The sequence below is a fragment of the Strix aluco genome, chromosome 13 (assembly GCF_031877795.1).
Source record: "Strix aluco isolate bStrAlu1 chromosome 13, bStrAlu1.hap1, whole genome shotgun sequence".
In the NCBI taxonomy this organism is placed as follows: domain Eukaryota; kingdom Metazoa; phylum Chordata; class Aves; order Strigiformes; family Strigidae; genus Strix; species Strix aluco.
Window position 1 is genome coordinate 5,201,366 of NC_133943.1, and position 22,990 is coordinate 5,224,355.

At 42.9% G+C, this 22,990-nt stretch overlaps 2 protein-coding genes across 6 annotated transcripts in view; one reads left to right on the forward strand and one right to left on the reverse strand.

Annotated features, from left to right (window-relative positions):
* The first annotated feature begins 1,106 nt into the window (after positions 1-1,106).
* PKD2L2 (polycystin 2 like 2, transient receptor potential cation channel) lies at positions 1,107-14,423 on the forward strand. The gene is made up of 14 exons (XM_074838353.1): positions 1,107-1,263; positions 1,493-1,623; positions 2,820-3,073; positions 3,841-4,062; positions 4,648-4,876; positions 5,410-5,580; positions 7,087-7,268; positions 8,400-8,520; positions 10,054-10,155; positions 11,296-11,375; positions 11,469-11,535; positions 12,314-12,435; positions 12,840-12,971; positions 14,066-14,423. The coding sequence occupies exons 1-14, from the start codon at positions 1,107-1,109 to the stop codon at positions 14,421-14,423; spliced, it is 2,328 nt and encodes a 775-aa protein (XP_074694454.1).
* A 1,254-nt stretch (positions 14,424-15,677) lies between these two features.
* Positions 15,678-22,990, reverse strand: part of FAM13B (family with sequence similarity 13 member B) — a 51,376-nt gene continuing 44,063 nt past the window's right edge. For 4 of the 5 annotated variants that reach the window (XM_074838119.1, XM_074838122.1, XM_074838120.1 and 1 more), the window contains 5 exons: positions 22,419-22,514; positions 19,996-20,079; positions 19,722-19,894; positions 19,189-19,290; positions 15,678-18,046 (listed from right to left, as the gene is read on the reverse strand). In XM_074838119.1, coding sequence (XP_074694220.1) covers positions 17,923-18,046; positions 19,189-19,290; positions 19,722-19,894; positions 19,996-20,079; positions 22,419-22,514 — 579 coding nt within the window. In that variant the 3' untranslated portion in view covers positions 15,678-17,922. The remainder of the gene's footprint in view (positions 18,047-19,188; positions 19,291-19,721; positions 19,895-19,995; positions 20,080-22,418; positions 22,515-22,990) is intronic. The other variant, XM_074838123.1, reaches the window with a different exon arrangement.

A 22,990-nucleotide genomic window follows, 5' to 3' on the forward strand; every position in this document is an offset into this window, starting at 1 on the left:
CTGTGGTCGGGGTTGTAGTGGCTGCAGTTTCCGTTGTGGACTTTGGAGTGGTTGCACTGTCTGTTACTTGGTTACCAGGTGCAGAGCCCTTCTCTTCCTCTTGAGGGTGCTGAACAGTGTTTAATAGCACTCGGTAAGCGTGGGCTAAGCCCCAGCATGTTGCAGTGAGCTGTGCCTCTCTGAAATTACCTGGGTGACAACATACTTTTTCCAAATATTCTACTAATTCTTCAGGATTCTGCACTTGTGCAGGAGTGAAGTTCCAATACACTGGAGGTGCCCACTGTTGTAGGTACTTGCCCATGCTACTCCACACTCCCATCCACTCGTAATTCTCCAATCTTGGTGTAGGTTTCCAGGTGATACTCTTAAATAGTTGCTTAACCCTGAACAAAACCTGAACCACATGCAGGAACACACTAGCTCCTAGCAATAAAACGACCATGTTAATATCAGCATTCCAAAGGTATCTGAAATTCCTGAATTCCTCAAACACAATTGTAAATAGCCCCAGGGCCGATGACAGCACCCTGTCATAGATGAGCATCACACAGTACAGCAAAAACAAGATCTTAACCCAACTCTCACGGACTGTGAGCAACAGCATGGGAAATACATAATGCAAATTAGGTGATAAAATCTTAAGGAGACAAGAAATCAACATTGTTACCCATTCTGCCATTATCTCAAACTTCATGCCCCACATTGGGCGCCAAAAGCTGTTGTGGTTTGAACTCAGCTGGTAGCAAATTGCCACGTGGCCAGTTGTTTACTTCCCTCTCAGCCCATGGAGTTACCTCTATCCTGGCCCAAACCAGGACAGGCTCGGTCCGTTGGGATTCAAAGCGGAGAGCGCCAGGAGCTGCCCCGGCCCAGTCTGGCCACTATGGAGCCCGCGGTGGACCCACGGCTGAGCAGCAGAGGTGCGTGAGGCGGCCCTGGCTCCCCTCAGGCCCCGGCCCCGACTCCCCTCAGGCCCCAGCCCCCCTTAGGGCTCGGCCCCGGCTCCCCCTCAGCTGCTGTTACCCCGGGGCCTCACGGTGCTGCCCAGGCCTTGTCACCCAGCGTCCCTGGGGGAGGGCAGGGGGCTGCGGGCCTCGCCGGGGATGGAGGGCTCTGGCCTCTGTCTCCTCTCAGCCCCCGCCGCCATTTCCCCCACAGGTGCCATGGAATCCCGGATCAGTTACAGCAGCGAGGTGGAACTGAAAACAACCCTGCGGGAGCTGGTCATCTACATCATTTTCCTGATAAACCTCTGTATAGGTAAGCGATCAAATGACTGAGGTGGCTGTTAACAAATAATTAATGTGCAGGCTGTGCCTCTTTCAGTATTTACTCCTGTCTTCCACCCAAAAGTGTCACTTCAGTCGAAATTGCTCAGACTGCTGCCTTCTAGCAGCGTGACTTAACGACAGCTGAAGCAGAGAAGCAAGGTTAGAAGCTGTGGGCATCCTCTGATTTCAAGCATCCCCTCTTTGCCCCTTCTTTCCAGTGACATTTGGCATGGTGAACATGGAAAGGTACTTCCTGAACAGAGTCATGTCCTATGTCTTCCTGGAGCCCTCCTCTGGGGATGACAGTAGTGGTTTCAGCAATATCAGGAGCAGAGCTGATTTCTGGAGGGTAAGGCTTTCATTAAAAATATGTTTTCTGAGAGAGCAAACAAGTGTTAATTCGAAGCAATACAGTCTCCTAAAAACCACGTGCTAGCTGTGCTTTCAGCTGAAGAAAGGTAAATAACTTCTTAAAATGTGTTTGGAGAAATTCTGGGTACAAACAATGATACTGATATTTACGAATAATCAGTCGAGGAAAACAATAGGCCAATTAATTGCTGCATCATATTCTCAATATTAGGCTTGGTCTGAAAAAAGCTTCAATAAAACCAGAAAGATTTCAGCTTTACAGTTCTTTTGACTTTCAGGTGTTAAAAAAAAGCATTTATGATTTCCACTGGGACAGCCAGGAAAATGCACTATTTGGTTCACCTGGTGTGCTGTTACATTACATCATATTTCAGTGACAATTGCAAAACATTTATCTCTGTTTCCAATACTAGGTGGAGGACTTCCCAAAAATTACCAGCATTGCCCAAGTGACAGCAGAAGGCAAAGTTTCTCATCCTACTCTTCCTTAAAAATGGAAATTCCTAGTTATAACAATTCATTTGGAAGAATTGCACACACCCTCTTATCACAGTGTCTGTCATTGCAAGTCTGTAAAATAATGAGCCCTTGCTATAAAATGTACGTGCTGATGTACTAGAAATGGTTGTAATACATGCTCAGACTGTGGGGGCATGTTGTTTTGTACTCAGAATAATGTTCTCCACACATTTAATGCTCTTTACCTGCATCTAAGAAACACCTAGAAAAAGAGGGATTTTTTTACCACTCCTTCAAAAAAAATACTTCTTCATGTAGATTCAGATGACTAAAAGCCTAGTCAGAAATATCCCAAAGCAGGTCTTCAGAGATTAAGATAACAGATTTTGTTAAAACAACATATAATGTTTGTGTTTAAACATATTTGTTTAGAATTCAGCAGAATTTTTCAATGAAACCCAAACAGACGTATGTTATAGTCTTACCCTGAATTAATCCCATTACACATCTCTGATAGAATTGCATAGGGAATAGAATTGTCTCATAGCGAAAAGATGTAAATATATCGTATTTATAAGACAGCATATGGGTGGGAATTGTTTGTATTCTAGCTTTAGACTCTAGCTGTAAGTAACTTGAGAACCCTGTAGAGATTTGTATGCTAAAAAGTGGGGTAATGTTGGTATTTAAATCTTTTGAAACTTGTATGTATAGTTTGCAGAGGGACCCTTGTTGGATGGACTCTACTGGGACAAATGGTACAACAACGCAACGTTAACCCCCCAGAACAAGAGCTATATTTACTATGAGAATTTGCTGTTGGGCGTAGCCCAGATTCGCCAGCTGAAAGTACGCAACAACTCTTGCGCCATCTACCCATATTTCCACACTTTTATAGAAGACTGTTACAGTGACTATCATTATCGAGCTGAAGACAGGTCTGACTTCGGCCTAGGGAACGGATCCGAGTAAGTCATCCTCCTTCAGCTCAGAAATGTTTTTGAAAACCTAACCGAATCCTTAATACCAGTATTCTTCAGTTAGTAACAACCATGCATGCAATTAGCTGAGTTTTTCTCTTGTTTACATTGAAATAAACCATGGATTTGGTTTTGTGCCAACGCTATAGATGGGAATTTGGCATGGGAAATCTATAGCGGAGAGACAGGAAGAACTGGAAACAGCGAGCCCAGTTCAGCAGGAGCACATGTTAGTGGGCCTATCTCCACCAACATCTCTGAAGAAATGCTCAATTATATGAGGCCTGAATTTAAATCCCATGTTTATAAATTGGAGTCATGTTAAAATGCTCTGGAAACAGAGCCAAAAGGCGTGCTTCGCACACTTCATTTAGCATTCATTTAACCCAATGAAAGAACACGTGAACATGCCACAGTAATAATGAACTATGTAAACCAGAAATATTTCATTTACCTATAAAGTTTTTAAGATGATAAACTGTCTGGCCCACGTTGGGTGAAATCCAGATTCATAACCAATTGATGTTTTGTGAATGTACTGAGTATTTAGCAAGTAAGGGAAATGGGAATATTTTAAGGTCATATGTCTCAAGCATACTCCATGTAAAGAAAAGTGGTTTTTTAAAGGTCTGACTTAAATGGTCAGTTGTGGATGCAGAAGAACACAACAACAAGGATTATATCAAATAAAAGTTAAAGCTTCCTTCAGTCCAGGTTCCCTAAGCTGAACAGCTTTGTTTTCCCATTTCCGACAGATGGAAATACACCTCGGCCTCCTCACTATCCCCGTGGTACTGGGGATCTATGAGCTTGTACAACAATGGAGGATATATGTTCACCTTACCTAGATCAAAGCAGGAGAGCATGGAGAAGTTGGCATTTCTCAGGCAGAACAGCTGGCTCACTAGAGGAACCAGGGTTGTATTTATCGACTTCTCAACATATAACGCTAACTTAAACCTCTTCTGTGTAATCAAGTGAGTTCTTACCTTTAGTACATCTGTAATCGAGTTTACTGAGGCATGATGCTTCCCCGAGGACACAAGGAAAAGCTGGTCACCTCAGGCCTCTGTAACCATGTTTCTCAGGTAGCAGCTGGCAAGACAGTAGTTCATTAAAAATGCAGAAATTCAGTTAGTCCAGGGAGCAGATGCAGAATTTTTTTTTTTTTTTTTTTTGTGAATAGTTGGTGTCTGGTTGCTGCTGTCTGTTGGAATAGATTTCATAGCCTTTTGCAAGGTCAAAGCCTGCATTATTAGTCCTCTTGTCAGCTAGTGGAAGGAAAAGACCAGGGTAGGGTGAACGTTTGCTCTTTGAGACACAGTTTCTTTAAAGGCTTTTAACCAACCCATAGCTTGGGTATCCCAAGAGCTTCTTTTTTCCCCCAACCTTCCCTACTATGTAATACATGGGGGACTTAGTGTAGCCCTTACAAGAAGATCTTACAGCTGTAGGAGTTCCAGTAACATACTATTAATGTCTTAATAATTAATATTAGAAAATTAAGGGCTGAGGTGATTTAAAGGGATGGTAACTAACATCGGTCTCCCCATTTTTTTCAGGTTGGTGGCAGAGTTCCCTGCTACTGGGGGTGTCCTCACCTCCTCACATATCTACTCTGTGAAGCTCCTCAGATATGTGACATATTATGATTACTTCCTGGCTTCTTGTGAAATCGTCTTTTGCCTCTTTATCATTACATTCATAATCCAGGAAGCTATAAAAATGGTAGAACTGAAAAAGGAGTATTTCAGAAGTGCCTGGAACTGGCTGGAATTGCTGCTACTGGGGGTGAGCTACCCCTTGACTTTCACCTCTGTGCTTGCCAGCCTAGGCTGGCGCTGGATAGACAGCCAACGAGCCACGACAGCCCAAGTCTGGTTAGAGTCAGTCACCCAATGTCCTACACTGAGGCAGCCACACAGCCCACCATGGTTCAGCACACTCAAACTCTTTTCTAGCTTTGCTGCCAACTTGCTGCGGTTCCATATCCTGTCTACTCATTATCCATCATGTTTGTTTTAGCCTTAATCTTTGCAGAGCAGTGAAGCACTAGTGCATAAAAGAGCTAACACGGTAAAATTAGAACGTACGCAGCATGTTACATAGCACAAACCCAGAATTACCACAGTACAATTACAAATGACTTGGCTAATAGTACTATCATATATACAGCTTATGACAAAACATCCAAAAAGCTCAGGTTCTTCAAATCTAACCAAGGGCCTTTTGAAACCGGTACAATCTTTCCTGTGCAAAGTGACAAGGGTGAAGAGAGGGGCTGTAGCTGGGCTTCAGTTTCACTTGCTTCTGCTTTCCTTCAGACCTCTGTGCTTGCCATCGCCTTCAACATCTACCGCACTGTAGAAGTGTCCCTGCTAATGGAAGAGCTGCTGTCTGATGACCATGTATATCCAGACTTCTATTTCCTTGCATTCTGGCAAGTCCGTTACAACAACATGGTTGCTATCAACGTCTTCTTTGCTTGGATAAAGGTACTGGTTTGGGCTTTTTTTCCCTTTTTTTGTACTCAGGAATCATGTTTCTAAGCATAGCATGAATGTTCACTTGTACATGTTCATGGGTGAATTGCAAAGGTAGGGCTGAAAGGAGAATTTTGTTTATAAGATTCCAGAAGAGTTTAAAATTACCTCCTTCTCATAAACATGGGTCACACAAATTCCAAGCCCATCTGAAAAAAGACTTTGCATAGGGGCAGCTGTCTGCATTGGAGCAGCTGGGAAATCACCATGGCCAAACAGCCTCCTCAGACTCAGTCTTTTCCTAGACCCAATGTTATCCAGGTCACAGCCTGACCTATACAGACGGCATGGCTGTAATAGGTGAAGCTATTCATAGCTTTTGGATACAAAAGCTATGAAAACAGTTGCTACTTTTTAACTGCAGAGGAAGGCAAAATGTGTCTGAACTTGATTCAGAAGGAGCTTTTTGCTGGGACACCTTTAATTTCATTCTTACTTGCAAATAGATTTGCTGACCTCTGGACAGAGTAGCCAACTTCTCTAAGATTAGTGGCTACTTTTGTTCCTAACCAGGTGCTCTGGGGCCAAACCAGTCCTGCATGTCTGCTTGCCACTGCCCCTAATCTGCTAGACCCTGCTGGCCCGGGCTGGGGTCTGCACCCAGCAGACATCAGTGACTTTGGTCTGGGTGGCCTCGGTGTTCCCGGTGACTGGGTGAAACCTCCCACAGCTTTGCCTGGCCCCGCACTGCTCACAGGCCCACTCTCCCCTAAGGGCTTTGTAAAACACCCAGCACAAAGCGGCTGCAAAACAGGCAGGGGAGGTGCTCGCATCTGCCAGAAGAGATCACACTTTATGTCATGCCCCACATACCTGAACATAAGCTATCATGGAAAATCATGTCCTTTTAAACGAAAGGGGCTTTTGGCCTTCCCTCACCTCCCAAGGCCGAGGCTGCAGGAAGAAGCTGTTAGGGAGCAGGGGCTGTTAACCAGTTCAGTGGACAGTCTTCCTCGTTATGTCCATTCTGTACCCCAGCTGCACCTCCACCCTGCATCCCCCTCCCCTCAGACTGATTACTGTTCATTTACTAGCACAACTGTGTTTATAATTAATGACTGTCATTGAACAAGGCTTTTGTTCAGGCCTTGTTTCAGACCCAAAGAGAGCTCCTCACCAACTCAGCCCGTTGGGGAATCCTCGGATGCAGGAGGGTGGCTTGCGGCCTCCTTGACGAGGGCCCAGATTCTGCTAGAGCTGATACATGTACCAGTAGCCAGCAAAGTCCTGTCTGCACGCTATTAGCTTTGGCACATGAGCGTATCTGCCCTGCAGAACATTGCTCTTCTCCAGAAACACACCCAATCCCAGTTCTCCTTACAGATAAATACCACGCGACTTATTTCTAGGTAAGACTTAACCTGTAAATTATGATTACATACAACATTCCAGAAATTCTGTTCAGAAGTTGCAATGTATTTTGATCCCCCAATAACAATAAGTTCTTTTCTCTTGCAGATATTTAAATATGTAAACTTTAACAAAACCATGACGCAGCTGTCCTCCACTTTATCTCGCTGTGCCAAAGACCTCACTGGATTTGCCATCATATTCTTCACCATTTTCTTTGCCTATGCCCAGTTAGGCTATTTGGCCTTCGGGTCACAAGCTGAAGAGTTTTCCAGTTTCCAAAACTGCATGTATGCTACTTTCTAAACTTTTTGATACAAAACCCCCAGTTGGTGCAGGTGCAAACCAGTTTCTGCTAAGCAGAACTTAAGGTCTCTAACACTTAAGCTTATTTCATAGAGTAAAACCAATTTTGTTGGCTCTACAATCTGTTTCCAAAAGCCTTCATATGTTCAGAAGAGACCACACATACATTAAGCAGGTCAGGGAAGCGTAAACTGTTAGTCCCCACAGCTCTCAATGCGACTGGGCTGTGTGTAAGCAGGCCCCTGGGCAGTCGGGCAGGCCTGGCCTCTTTCAAAAGCTGGAATGGGAAACTACCCAGCAGATGTGCCACTGGGTAGGTGACACAGCCCCCAGCATGAAAACCACAGAACTGCTTGAGGCCCAAGAGGCTCAAGGCACAAGCTGAGCTCGTTTGCAAACAGGAATTGCTGCCCTTCTAAGAAAACATCCAACCAAGAGTCCCCAGATCCCGTCTGCTGGCTCTGTTACTTTCTTCCCCAGAATTTTTTCAGCCACTCACTGTTGCAACAACATCAGATCAATTCCAGGTGCCAGCTCCTCACACCCTGTAGCAACCCTAACCTGTCACCTGCAGTGTGCATTTGGCCCATGGCTATGTTTCTTACAACTTTGGAGAGATTTAGTGTGCCAGGTTGTTTGAAATCAGCTTTTCATGTAAAATTAAGGCACTTCTAAACCAGGAAAATGTGAGATAGTTCCAAGATGCTGCAATACAGAGAAATAAGTATTTATTTGTCTTAGCTAGGAATAAAATCCCCTATAAGGGCACATAGGAACCTATACTGACCTTCTGTACTAAGAAGATAAGGGATCATGGAGCTTGAACAGAAGGGAAATAATGTTAAAAAAAAACCCAAACAGGTAATTTATCCGAAATGAAAGTATTTTCTCATACAAGCCACTTAAAAATTCCTTTGTACTTTCAAATTCTCAAATATATGCTAAATGCCCAATTTACCATTGCTATATTATCCTGGCTTGCCTTTTGATTTCAGTGACTTAAGTAATGGTGAATCACTCTCAATTGCACCTATTGCTTTTTTAAAATAATGTTTACAATACTTCTCTTTAGGAGAAGCCAGTCAACCTCATTCTGGTATTTTTTTTACTCCCAGCTTTACACAGTTTCGTATTGTGCTGGGAGATTTTAATTTTCACACCATAGAATCGGCAAACAGAGTCCTTGGACCTATTTACTTCATCACATTTGTATTCTTTGTGTTCTTCGTGTTGCTGGTAGGTACCATCTTAAAATACTTACCCTTTTGCCTAAGCACAGAATCACAGAATCAACTAGGTTGGAAAGGACCTTGAAGATCATCTAGTCCAACCATTAACCTAGCACTGCCAGTTCCCATCTACACCATATCTCTCAGCGCTATATCGACCCTACTCTTAAACACCTCCAGGGATGGGGATTCCACCACCTCCCTGGGCAATCCATTCCACTGTCTAATAACCCGTTCTGTAAAGAAATACTTCCTGACATCTAGTCTAAACCTTCCCTGGCGCAACTTGAGGCCATGCCCTCTTGTCCTATCACTTGTTACTTGGTTAAAGAGACTCATCCCCAGCTCCCTGCACCCTCCTTTCAGGTAGTTGTAGAGGGCGATGAGGTCTCCCCTCAGCCTCCTCTTCTCCAGACTAAACAACCCCAGTTCCCTCAGCCGCTCCTCATACGACATGTGCTCAAGACCCTTCATCAGCTTCGTTGCCCTTCTCTGGACACGCTCGAGTAATTCAATGTCCTTTTTGTAGTGAGGGGCCCAAAACTGAACACAGTCATCGAGGTGCGGCCTCACCAGTGCCGAGTACAGGGGTAAGATCCCTTCCCTGTCTCTGCTGGCCACGCTATTTCTGATGCAAGCCAGGATGCCATTGACCTTCTTGGCCACCTGGGCACACTGCTGGCTCCTGTTCAGCCGGCTGTCAATCAACCCCCCCAGGTCCCTCTCTGACTGGCAGCTCTCCAGCCACTCCTCCCCAAGCCTGTAGCGCTGCTGGGGGTTGTTGTGACCCAAGTGCAGCACCCGGCATTTGGCCTTATTGAAACTCATGCAGTTGGCCTTAGCCCAAAAGAGAAGCAGTAGAGAAGAACTGTGGCACAGTGCTGTGAGACAGTGTTTTTCACCCCAGGGTGGCAGTGGGCTGGCCCTGGCTGTCCCTCAGCACACCTGGGCAGAGCAACAGTCCGAACCCTTTTGCAGGAGTTCCCAGCGGGCAAGACACTGCGCTGCTCTCCCTTCCTCCAAACAGCCACGAAAGGGGCTTTTGGACCACAAAACAAGCACATTGCACCTTTCGCTCTGTTGAACCACCCATTTGTTGAGATTTTAATTTCTGAAAACTTAATTGGGTGCTCTTCCAAACTCTGTAATGTCAGCCTTGTCAGGTAGGAAGGTTAAAGAGAGACTTTGATGGGACTGTTGGCTTTATCAGTTAGGTTGATGGTTTCATTAATTAGTTCAGATTGAAACACCATTTGAAAAAGCTACAAGTAGACAACAGGAAATGCGTTACCTCCAAAGAACTGGGCCTTTTAGCTGATACTGCAGATAGGAAATAAATTATTTGTCTCCCAAAAATATTCTCTAAGACCCTAAGATTATCAGATAATTTAACTGCATTAGAAGCACATCTGCACCCAGAAAAGTCCTTCAGTTCCATTAGTTAGGTACCCTAGCATAGAACAGCCCCAAAACAACAGCCCTAGCATAATATAAACGCAGTTTCCAGAAACAAATATCTAACTGCATCCTTTCTGTGCAGAACGTGTTTTTGGCTATTATAAATTACACCTATTCAGAAGTCAAAGCAGCCTTTGAAGCGATACCCAGTCAAGAACTTAAGCTCAGAGACCTCTTCAGACAGGTAAGTAAACACTTCTGTAAGTGCCTCATTTAATTCAAGATAAGAGAAGGAGTTCTAAGCTACATCAATAGCAAAGAGCCTTAAACAGCTGGGCCGTAACCACTTAAGAGCATGCAGTATTTGATTTTTCACTTTAAATAAACATTTGGCAGGTACAGACATCCTTCCACAACACAAACCCGCAGGAGCGCCTAACGCTGAGCGTAGCGTATGAGTTCGGGTGCAAGGGACGTACCTTCTCCTTTTTAAAAGCATTATTTAAGGCCAGCCTGGTTTGTGATCTATCCCATCATCAGCTTTCTTCAGAGCTTACTGTTGCTGCTCTTCCAAACTGAGAAACTTAAGATCTTCTCATGCAGAGAAGCAGAAATACATACCTTTAAAACTCCACAAAGTTCATACCGTTTTTACATGCCAGAAATGAGCACCAAAGAGGAACAAATCTTTCCTTTTCAGTTCAGCTTGAAACTATGACTTGCCAAACGCATACGCTGAAGCCAGAGAGTTTGCGTGCAGTCCTGTTGCTGGGACCGCCTCAAAACCTGACTTAAACTGGGGAATTCAGCATCTCCAGGGAGATCAATCAGCTTGAGCTGGGCGTGGGATGGGAGACCTGCGCCTTCCGACTGTGCTGCTCCAAGTTGGCCAGCCCTGAGTGCGCGGCAGAGGAGGGCTGGCAGCTGTATCTATGTGGAATCTCCCTGTAGGGTTTTATGAGCAGCGCAGAGACAAGTTCTGCTGCTTCTGCAGCACCTGGCTTTCATTACAGAGAAGGAAGGCAGGTCCCTGGCCAGGATACAGCGGTCTGGTCAGCAACAGCACAGCTTAGATGCCCCCACCCAAGCTCAGTCTTACTTACCCAGGACTACAGTAAGATTAAACAGAATATGCCTGAAAACAGAAACTCTTACTGGCTTTGGTTGGCTATTACCTTCAGGGATTTCATGACAAATTTGAGATAGAGCAGGGTGAGTTCTCTGAGCTAAGGGAGCAAAGAAAGCAATGGACTGGTGAGTTTTGTGTTTAACTGCCAAGGCCTTATGCTGACAGTTTGTTCCTTGCATTCAAATTCTTGTGCAAAAGTGTCTCTGGTTACACACAAGCCCTTTAACAGGCCCAACTTCCCCTGTCTACGTTCAGGGTTGCAATAAAGTCCTTGTCATGCTCAAGCTGAAGAAACCGCAGATGGATACAAATGCAGCAGAGGAGAGCTTGGACAGGTAAGATCTCGGCCTTTGCTGTTACCCCCCTGCACCGAGCACAGACCTCTTCTCACAGGACTTCTCTCTCTCCTCATTCGTGTGAACAACAAGCAAGGAATTTTCAGCCACTCAAAGGGATAGTTCTGAGCTTTCCAATGGCAACAGCGCTAGTGAAAAGGTAGGCTTTATTCTTTCCTATATTCTTAGAAACTGCTGATTATATTTCCCAAGTTGAATAATACAAAAGGAGTCACAGTTGTCCCCACTGTTACTTATAAAAGCTGTTTCTCCACAGGATACTATTTTTAACATCACAGGAATAGCAAAAGCTAGACCTATAAAGAAAAATCACTAATTACACCCAAAACATCAAATGAAAGCTTGTTCAGGCAAGGTCATACACTACGCTAGCAGAGCTGGCAGCAGGGTGAGGTCAGTGTGTCTTAGCAGTGGTATAAACTTGTGAGCTGGACATTTGCCCAAATGTTAAACAGAAACAGCTGTATGGAAAACAAACACATTTTACAACAATCTGTTGGGTCATAGGCTGCATCTACAGCAAGAAGGAAGATTATGTAGCTTCCTTTTACTTTACAAAAAGGTTTCCAGCAGACTTTGGTGTTCCGTATCTGGTGTAAGCCTGTGCAAGTACTTCTAAAAATTTATTTAAAAAAAAAAAAAAAAATCACTTCTACAAGAGAGGGAAAGGCCCTTTGGCTAGCTGTAAACATTACTAGGCACCATGCTTGCAGTCCCAACTCTGAAAAGAAGTATGTATTCCTCAATCCTGTTTTTTTGGAAAGGACAGAAGGAAAATCAACTTTCAGATGGAGAACATTTTTCTCCCCAAAGCTGCCATGTATCTTTTCCTGCATGCATGCCCCCTCCCCACAGGACATGTCCCAGGGGCTGGTTTTGTGATTTTTTTTTTTTTAAATCCCTCTGGTGTTGCATAGAGCCATCTGAGTTTATCAAAGTCACAGCAAGGGGAGGAAAGACTCCATGAGAAGCCTCCATCTACTGAGGACATGGACAGAGTCACAGCTCAGAGCTACGTCTCCACTGCACAATTTCAGCAGTAAGTGTGTGCACGTCTGTTCTTGCAGTCTTATTCCCATCCCCAGGGATGTTACCCCTAGCTGAAACCCTCACCCAGGGACAACCCCAGAGACACAAAGGTCAGTGATTTTAAGATATTTTATGTGCTCTTACAGTGGCTGACAACAGCTGCCCTCAGGGAGGGAAGAGGGAAACAAAAGAATTTAGTAGAGCAGCCTGTAAGGACATTAGTCAAGAATGAGGTGGGAGAAGAATTTGAAATATTGCCACTCTTCTAGAACATCTTGTGGCAGCCCAGGGAGGGGGATGTTTCAGGGCTGGGACCCCTGGCAGCTGACACAAGTGAACCAAGAGGAAGGTTGCAAATGCAAGTGTAAGGGCAGCATGGTCTCATGGATATGCGGCTGTGTTTGTGTGTTCTAGGCTCCTCAGGTACACGATGAGGTTGGGGAGCAAATTAAATAACACTAATGTGCAACTCAGGAGGGTTAAGAGAATGCAACAACTGAAGGTACTTCAGGCAAGATGCCACAGTAAAACGCAGCAGCTCGTCTGGTAACAGAGATGGCCCGACTCTTCACACAGTTTAAGTAAACCCACTATTTTTTTCTATTTCTGGATAAGAGAAGCAGGAATGTTAATAAAGGGATGTACTATTGTTGCTTCTGGGTCTTTTCTCTGAGAGTTTCAGGTGCTGCTTTAACTGAAAAGAACTGACCAACCTTGCCAGGGTTCTGGGTAGGCATCTCTGCAAATGCCTCAACGACATTTATTCCTCTGCCTTGTTCTGGAGCTGCTGTGAGCCAGAGCTGTGCCACCACGAGCAGTGGCAGCATCCTGTGCCCTCCTCACTCTCCTCTGAGCCCAGAATAGCCCACGGGCCGTTGGCCTTCACTTCCCCGACTGCTTTCTTTTGCTAGTGCATTTGCTGCCGAGGTTAATGCTTATTTCTCAACAATTCTTCCAAAACAGGTTACTGTTGCCTTTAGAAAAAAAATTATTCTGTCGGGGGGGGGGGGGGGGGGGGAAATCAATTTGGTCGGGCCTGAGCAGCTGGTACCACTAGAGGGTGCTTTGCATCACCCTTGCACCAGCCTGACTTTCCAGAACACCCTCTTTATTCTTAAATCCATTTATACCTGTTGCCGTAGAGACAAGGCATTCTGTGAGGGCCAGAAGCTGTCTGCTGCTCTGTAGTCATTAATATTTGTTCATCGCTGGGACTCAGCTGCAGGAAGAAATAAAACACATGTCCATGTGCCCTCTGAACACACTGTGAGAAGACACAGGGCCAGCGCCAGGCTGCGACACCCCACCTGCACCACGCAGCCCCTGCCTGATCCAGCCTCCAAAGTATCCTCAATCTGACAGAAATTCTGCAAGGATTTATAATATTCTAAAGCCGCCTGGTGCTGCAGTCTCTCTGTGTCTAATGGCAGGGCAGAGCAGCTGTGTCCCAGACAAGGGAGCAGACAGGGCTTTGAAGGGACCCAAAAGGGATCCCTTGGGCACAACACAGCCATGCGCCGGTTTGCCTGTTGGGGTTTTCACTGATTCTGTACTTCAGCCTCCTGGCCAAGCCAAGCTGCCCTCTCTCTTCTAAAAGGCACCAGTTTAAAATAAAACGTCTCTTCCCTTCGTTTCCAAAGGGTTGTTGTTGCTATGCAGGATCCCAGGACGCTTGTCCCAGCAAACGCAGGTGGCTGTCGATCTGTTTATCCCGATAACTCCACAGCCCAACACGCTGGAAAGCAGCTGGACTGCACCTCTGGCAGCTCCAGCCTTCCTCGCCCTCTCCTACAAAGAAGTCCTGAAACCTGTAGACAGTTACTTACCCAGAACTTCATGGAGGAGCTTTCCAGCACTCCTCAGCCTTGCTCTACCCCTCAGGGGCACAGGAAGCCCTCTTTAAACCTTGCCTCACTTCTCCCAGAAATCTCCTTGCCCTTCACTAACATAATGGCTCAAGCAAACCTGTTTAAAGAGGTAAAGCTTGGAATACTATAGATCTGTGCTCTCAGAACTGCTGCATCAGCAAGGAAGATCTGTCTCAGTCTCACTGAGCTTTTTGCACCCTCAAAAATATGTTTCTCCTCCATTTTGGCTAATGGTGTTCAACACCAGGTTATCTTCCTTCATTAAAGTCTTCTTAGTGGTTTAGTGGGAAATGCTTCAAATCCACATGCAATAAACTAAAGGATTTTTGTCTTCTCGTTAGCATCTTGATCACAGCAAGCTTCACTGAATAAATAATGTTAAGGAAAAACAGGGGACTGTAGAACAGATCTGTAGCAACCTTGTTCGTTCTTCAGGCCAGCATCCTAAGAATTTCTGCTTCCTTTTCCTCCCATCTTTAGAGGAAAGCCATGGGCTCAGAGGGCAGGTGATTCTGTCCCACCCTGAGGAATGTACCAAAGGCTGCCTTCTGTCTCTGCTCCCCCACTCGCTCCCTCAACTTCCTACTCATTTTTCTTGTTCCCATTTCCCTGCACTGTCACACATCCACTAGCAGAGTCTTCACCTTCAGGAGTTCTTCTGTCCACCGCCAGGCCTTAGGCTGAAGAAAGGTGGATTTACACAAAATACAATGGAAGTCAGTTTGAAAGACATCAATCACTTTTTGTATGAACTTACATCAATATACTATGGGAAAAAAAAAAAAATCTATTTGGTCCTGAGGAAAAGCATCCTCTTGTGTTTACAGAATTGTGTGCAGTAACAGTGTTTTCTGGCCACACACACAGCAGTGACTGCAGTGGTACTGATTTGAAGGCTAAGAGATCATTATGGATACAGAGACAGAACCAAATACTGCTCGTCAGCTGAAGGTGTACTCACTGGCAGTGAATTAATTAGCCCAGTAACAGCTGAACGTGCTCTCTGCCCCATCGACTCCCACAACTGCTCCCGCCAGAGCAGGAACGAGCCAGACTCACGGTTTGCTCGGTGGCATCGCGCAGCAGGCCAGCACGCTAGCAGGAGCGGAAGCCCCACATGGCACCATAAGCCCAGCTGGCAGCTCAGGAGCCGATCTGGTCCCTTCCCTGTCGGGAGGCACAGTCTGAACAGGGAAAATAAGGCTTCAACTGCTGGAGCTTCCCCAAGGGCTGTCGCAGCGGCTGAGCCACCGCCAGCACGCGTGGGATCGGGACCTGCTGCAGCAACACCCCGACACGACAAACACGTACAGGAGCAGCGAAGGACTCGGCCCTTGTTTTTAAGAGATGGCAGTGGAGGAGAAAGCATGATGAGAAACAGATATATGACAATAAAGGTTAAGGTACTTTTATTATAAAAGTCTATACAATGAGCACCAGACATAGCAATGCAATTATATCTGGTTTAGTTATATATATTCCATATCTATATATCCATATAGATATATAGGTTTTGCTTTTACCAAAGTAAAACTGTTATATCACAAAATGCCTAGTTCTACCATTTATTTATTGCTCAACAAGGATGGCACAAAACACACTCAGCATAACTGTTGCCATGCTTATCTACTATACTGAATAAACAGCCAAACACTGCATAACAAACACAAAGCAGCTGTTAATTCTGAATTGGAACCAGTCTGATCACTCACTCACTTATAAAAATATTGGAATCATATAGATTTAAGCATTATAAAGGAGGAATATATTATTTAAAACATTTAAATAGTGCATATTGACATTTTGCATGTGGTATATAAAACACAAACATTCATGTACAACACTATACAGTACACATTAGTTTCAATGTTTGGATACACCCGTGTCTGCAGACTGATAGAAAAGTAACTGAAGTGTACATTGCACAATGGAACTGTAAAATTTATAAATGGTCTCAAGACTAGTTTAACCTCATCATTCTCTAAGGTCCCAGATCATTTTGCAGTTAAAAAAACCAAAAAAAAAAAACCCAAAAAAGGCATACCACCAGTGCTCAATAGTTTTAGTGCTTTCTTTTTCTGAATTCCAAAATTACATGCCTACAAGCAGAGTAAAACAAAACAAGAAGTATCCTACAGTACACAGATGAAATCTGAGCACTAAAAATCCTACTTTCAACCTATTTCATATGCTTCATGACAGAACAGCAAGTCTATGAGGTTACAGGCCAGCCATTTCTTGCATTGTGAGAAAGTTCATTTTTGGTCTTTCATAAAGCAGTGTGAAGAATAGCTGTGTTGACATTAGCCAGTCATAAAAACATGCAGTGAGAGTAGGTGCATGCAAAACATGGCCACAATCAAACTGATACATTGAAGAAAAAAAACAACTGAGAAAGCACCAGTTAAAATTAACACTTAGATTTTGCCAGATCAAAACCAGCTGCTGATGGCTGTCGCAGAGCATAAAGCTAGTAGCTAAATCATCATTCAGCACAGCAGATGTGATACTCAAAACATTACTTAGTTTCAACTCTGAAGCTAAATCATGCAAGGCCCATAAACTGTTTTGCTTACATCATAAAAGTTAGGTAACTTATTTTTATTCTCCAACTGTAAAACAAAATCATGATAAACAGCAGTAATTTTTTCACTCAAACCCAACAGCTCACCCTGTGGTGCACATTAACTACACTGATTTTAGCCCTTGACATCATACTTATTTCAGATACAGCGGGATTTTAACTGTCCTAAGCCAGCTCTTTTCTGCTGAAGCTACGCAAGTCTGAGCACCACCAGATTTTCCATACACTGAAATGTTCATTATGTTCCTCAAATCTTCCGAAAGTGGAGATGCAGTATCCAATTCAGACAAAACACTACGTCACCACTAGTTGATAAACAATAACCGATAAAATGATAAAATGAACAACAGTAACGTAAGTCCTGTAGGCAGCATGTGATATAACTTCTCAGTTTTCCATGTTTTAAAAGACACTAAGCAAGGTCACTTTCTGGTTTGTCCACTGTCATCCTTATCAAGGAGGAAATGTGACCACTAATGAGCAAAATCCACAGATGTTAATTATTACTGTGTTATAGGTGCAATTTAGAATACCAAAAATTAAAGTTGTTCCATAGCAGTCCTTTGAAAGGAATTTCAGTCTGTTTTTTAAATGTTCCAGGAAAAAGAGCTGTATGTTTAATTTGCTGACTTTTTTTCCCCCCATAATAAAAAATAGGCAAGAGGAGTAGTTCAGTGTAGCATTATGGTATTAATAATTTCTTCAATAACGCAAAAAGTTGGTAATAACAAAAGTCTCAAAGTTCTTGAATGCTAAAGGCAAAAAAGCTATGGTTGTTTTGGAACGAGATGGATGCATCTGTAAAACAAAACTTTTGATGGAAACTGTGTTTGCTAAAGTTGGATAGAGCAGTCCCAAACTTAGAAATCTTACTTGCTCTCTAGACAGGACCTACTTACCCTTCAGACATGTTATAGTGGCACCACAATAAAGTGCACAAACGGGATTCTTTCAACAGTGCATGACAAATGAACACAAGCACCCACTAAGTACAGTGGTAGTATACGGAAACATCATGTTATTCAATGGGTTGGAGGAATATAATTTAAATTGATTTTGAAGAATCTTGTTTGCTGATAAGGACTTCTAACAGCCTAAGTTTGGCTTTAATTTTCTTGTACTCCCTGTACTCATCCAGCATTGGAACTCGATCTTCTTTCTGTACGTTCCTGTAAAAAGAAGCACACCTAAGTTTCAAGAAAATCTTCCATACTGCAGCAAGCCAAACACAAAAGCAGCTAAGCGCAGTTATCTCAGAGCAAATAAAAACATTTTTGGCAGCTTGTTCTCCAATAATAGACACATTGTTGTATTTTAGTTCATTGCAGTTAAAATTGCCATCACCTAAAAAACTGAACAGAAAACACAGCAGCATTTATTCAGCCCAACTGCTGCAGCATTGTTTATAAATCGTTCTCTTAGGTTCTTCTGGAGATTTTATTAACAGGATATGAAGACTTTCATTTCAGATCCTGTGTATACATTACGGAAAAAAACAAATAAATTTAAGTCTATCTACATTTTCACTGTATGTAGACTGACCCACAAACTGATAACAGAGAATTATTTATTTAAGACTGGGCTATAATAAATTAATCTATTGATCTGACTTATTTTTAAATCAACCCTTCATTATTAACCTTGTTATTTGCCATTACAGTCAAAAGGAGTTATGTAAGTGCATGATGAAGCCATGTTAGTGGAATTTGTGTGACCAATGGTCCAGGAGTTTACAGTTAACTATACTTTCTGCTGTGTATCTCCTTAAGTGAGAACGTCTGCCAGTCAGAAAAGTGACTGACCTTCTTTGAGGGTTGTTAGTTTTGTTCATGAGGTGATACACCTCAGGAAACCTCCTATTACACAGTTCAATCAAATTCGTAACAACATATATTTGAATAAGAAGCCTAAAAGAACTAAACAACACAGAGAAGAATAAAAATTATATCCCCCTTTATTGCTAAAGCAGTTATCCACTGTCAGGACTGACCTACTGGGACCAAGGACAAATAGGCAAACTTCCTTGCCCTATGTTAAAGACAGAGGGATAATCTCAGGGGTGTGTGTTCATTTAAAAATATTTATTAAAAAGTATTTTTATGTGTAAATTTTTTTAAATGGAAAAAACCCACTTCTTCTATTTTCAACATTATGCTTTACAGACTGTAATTGAGGAAACAAAACTCCAGAGCAGACTTCCTTCACTATCAGATTCCATCTGGCAACATTCATATAGAAAGTTAAAAAAAAAAAAAATACTTGGCTATAAAATGAGGCTGCTGTTCAGCATCTGGTTTTGTGCTAAACAAACCTTCCATTCTGCTGATAAAACTCCTCTTCAAATTCTCGTAATGTCTTACGTAGCTTCTTTTTTTCAGCTCTGGCTTTCCACAGTTGCTCCAATAATTCAGGCCTAAAAATTTCAAGTGAAAGAAAAACACTGTTGGCCATACAATAAAATTTAAATTCTTCAAAGCATAGTCAAAAACAAGTGAGCTAGCTGCACTAATAATAAATTTGCCTTGCTCATAAGGAATATGCTTTCTGTCTGATGGCGAAATATTGAGAACAATCTCATAGTTAATAAAAGGGTATAAATTTTTTGCTGTCTACACAGCTCGAGTAAGGCTGAAGAAGGTTTAGAAGATACTAAACAATTCAGTGAATACAAAAAGATCTTCATCAGACATGTCAGAGGAAAGAACACTCATTCAAGCCAAACACTTCCTGACAAGTGCTGAACATGTCACTCCCTTCCACCCAACATCACACATATGGTATCGTGACTGTTAAGTGCAATAATTGCAACTTCTGTAATAGAATTAGTCACTTCTTTTTACATACATAGAAGCAGCGCGGGTGCTTGACAGCCTGAGATCCCGGGTCAGCTTCTCTTGACCATCTTCAACATCAGACTCAGAGTTTTCAACCGGGCTTAAAACAGACTGCGTTTGGACAGCAGATTTTAAGATATCGTTCAGGTCTGCAGACAAACCATCACTTTCCTCCTCTTCTTCCTGAAAGTCAAAGCAGAAATTCAAAACAAATATGAAATATTTCAGTTCCCCATTACAAGTGCTGGGAAGTTTTTTTTTTTTTTTAAATGCACTGTACGCACCTTAATTTCTTCAAAAAAATGAGCAGTTTCACCTTCAATAATGGGCTGTAACATCTGCCCCCGCCTCTTGGTTGATGGTGACCCCTGCAAAAATTTAAGTTTGTTTCATTATGTGCAGTTCAACATTAAATGCTGCGTGCAGTCAGAATTTTGTTCAAGCCACCTAATACCTAAAGGTTTTTCTTCTTTCAGAAAAATAAAAGACTGTGAACATACTTACAGAGCACAGACAAAACAACCATATAACTCAAAAAGCTCAGATGCCCCAAGTATCCTTGACAGAGAAGTAAAAATATCTGAAACCCTAATAATATTTTTCTGACTCAAAATAAAAAGCACTCACTCTAACTCCCTCTCCATGTTTTCTAGAAAATTCATAAAGTGCAAAGATACCTCTGAATTTCATATTTACTCTTGTTCCTCCCAAACCAAACCGCAGGGAGATTGTAAAAATGAAGTTACACAATGCCAAAGCCATTTTTTATCTTCTGCCAGACAGACGCTGGGAACAATACTGCCAGTTTCTTTTTCTAGACCACTCTGAAGCCCCACAATTGGAAGTGCTATGTAAGAGTTATCTATTGACACCTCAGAGTCAAAATCCTTTGAGCTTCAGGCTAGAAGAGGAGCCACTGTGCTGCACAGGTATCAGTGTTAGCTGCCTGTTGCATGCTTGCAGTTACGCCCCGCTCATCCGTTATCCCCCCACAGCATAAGCAATTTCAACAGATGGACTCTTTGAACAGGAGGAAGGTGGAACACAAAAGCCACACAGACAATGACCTGTCAAAAAACTAGTTCATGAAAGGTAAATAACTTTCTGCTTCTTTGGACATTTCCATACAGTCTTCAGTGTATGTGATTAGTATACCGTGATACCATACGAGACATACCATGGAAGCAATTGTCACATAAACCAAAAAGCAATTCTTGAACATCTGGCACTGAATACAGCCTACCTAGAAGCTACCACTGAACAATCCTTGGTAATTAGAGTGCTCCACATATCTCTTAGGGGTTTCAAAGGCAGAGAGGCCTGTGAAAAATATTTTACAGATGTTGCCTACAGCATAGATTAGGAATTATGTTACCAAGATCTCTTCTGAATTTAAAACCCTCTTGGTTGGCTATCAACCCTCCCCTTATTTCACAGCCAAAGAAAAAAACAAAACCAAAACTGAACAACTACGATATAGTCATAAGGCTACTGATCATATAAAATGCATCTCGGCTAGGGAGTCAGATTTCTGAGGTGAGAGGTGGGATAAAACTCAACCAGCCAAGGGCACTACCAGTAACCTTCATGGCACTCACCAGTCACGGAGAAATGCTTAGGTGTTTAAGAGTAACCTGTGTTTATAGAGTTCAAAAGGGATACTGATATAACTAACAGCCCTTACTCTGAAATATGACTGCAATGTACACCACATTTTTCTATAAAAGCAGCTACCCAAAAGTGTAGGTGCAAGAAAGGAATGATCTTGAACTGGTCCCTTTATCTCAACGTACTTTGGCTTAAAGGAGACAGCTAAGAACCGTCAGAGTCAACGTAAACAGCTGATTAAGTTCCTGCTGAGTAAGCCACTGCCCAGCTATGTAAATCTGGTAGAGAACTGCCTGTATGTAAAGAGATTATCTCGTGTCAGATATGCAATCCCTTCCTTCTAAAAGGGTCAAATAGCTAATATCAAAACCATTCTGTTGCAAGTCTGGGTCAACATGCAAGATTTTGATTATAGCTCATGAAGAACAAAGCCAGCCATCTGGCTGTCATCCCCCAACTGTTGTACAGGCACTGCAAACAAGGTTACATCAACCTCCTTTGCACTGTATGAAAACTTTTCTTCCTCATCTCTTACAAGGCCACAGAGAGAGGAAAGAAAAGAATAGAAAGCACCACGAGTGAGAAGGAAATGAAGTGAAAACAGTGAAAAAGCGCAGATGTTGCACAGATGCTGCAGACATTGATAACACGTCTCACACTGGGGAAGCATGAAGGAATGAAATGGTTCTTACGGCCACCCTATGACTCGTGCCTCCAGTGACAGCGACCCGCAGCACAGAAGAGAGGCAGGCTTCACTGCAACTGCTGTTACTATTCTTGGGAGAACTAAAAGTACAATATGTCCTGTGGATCCACACCTAGCAGGACTTGGGAACGCCTCGGCCACGGCAAGTTAGAACAGCTTCTTTACTTCCACCAAGAACCATTTACTTCCTAAGAGCCATCAAGGTCACAGACAGCTTTGAACTGCTCTGCTCTCAGCAGTAAATCAAATGCCTCAAGTACAGTGACAACAACATCCTGTATCTTCCACAAGAAAGGAAGGAACTTTTATGGAACAGTATTACTAGCTCTTCTCAAGGCAGCCTAGCAGTTCAAAAGTGGAAAAAAAAATAGAAATAGCATTTGTTTTACTCACAAGAATAGGAGTAATGCTTGCTCTAGTTAACATTTGTTTTACAAGTCTGTATCTGTCATAAAGTGGCTTCACAATATGTCTTTCTTCTCTAGTAACCTAAAGGCAGAGAAACCACAGAATTAATTATACCAGTCACTCAATACTATACAAGCAAACACAGAGCGGTATGCTTCTCATGCCAGGCCACGTACATTCCAACTAGGAACATAAAACTAGTTTAAGTTGTATGTATGAAATGGGGTTTATGCAGATAAAGGGGAATAAGTGGGTGCTTTTTCCTCCTCTCTTTCCTCACTTTAACTCCCTATATTTTTCAGGATGAAGTTTTAAAGACTTCCTAAAAGTTAGGGGAGCTTTAGCAGAAGCAAACCTTTTATCTTTAAAGACCCGTGGAAAAGAGGAAAAAAAGGGACCAAGAACTGTGGGAGAAGAATGTGCACCTCGCCATGATGATGATTCTACAGAAATGACAGGGGAAAAAAAGAAAAAGATGAAACTGTAGAGAGATTTTATCTGATATCTGATTTACTCACAATTCTTGGGCACTATGTACCCTAACATAATGAATCTTA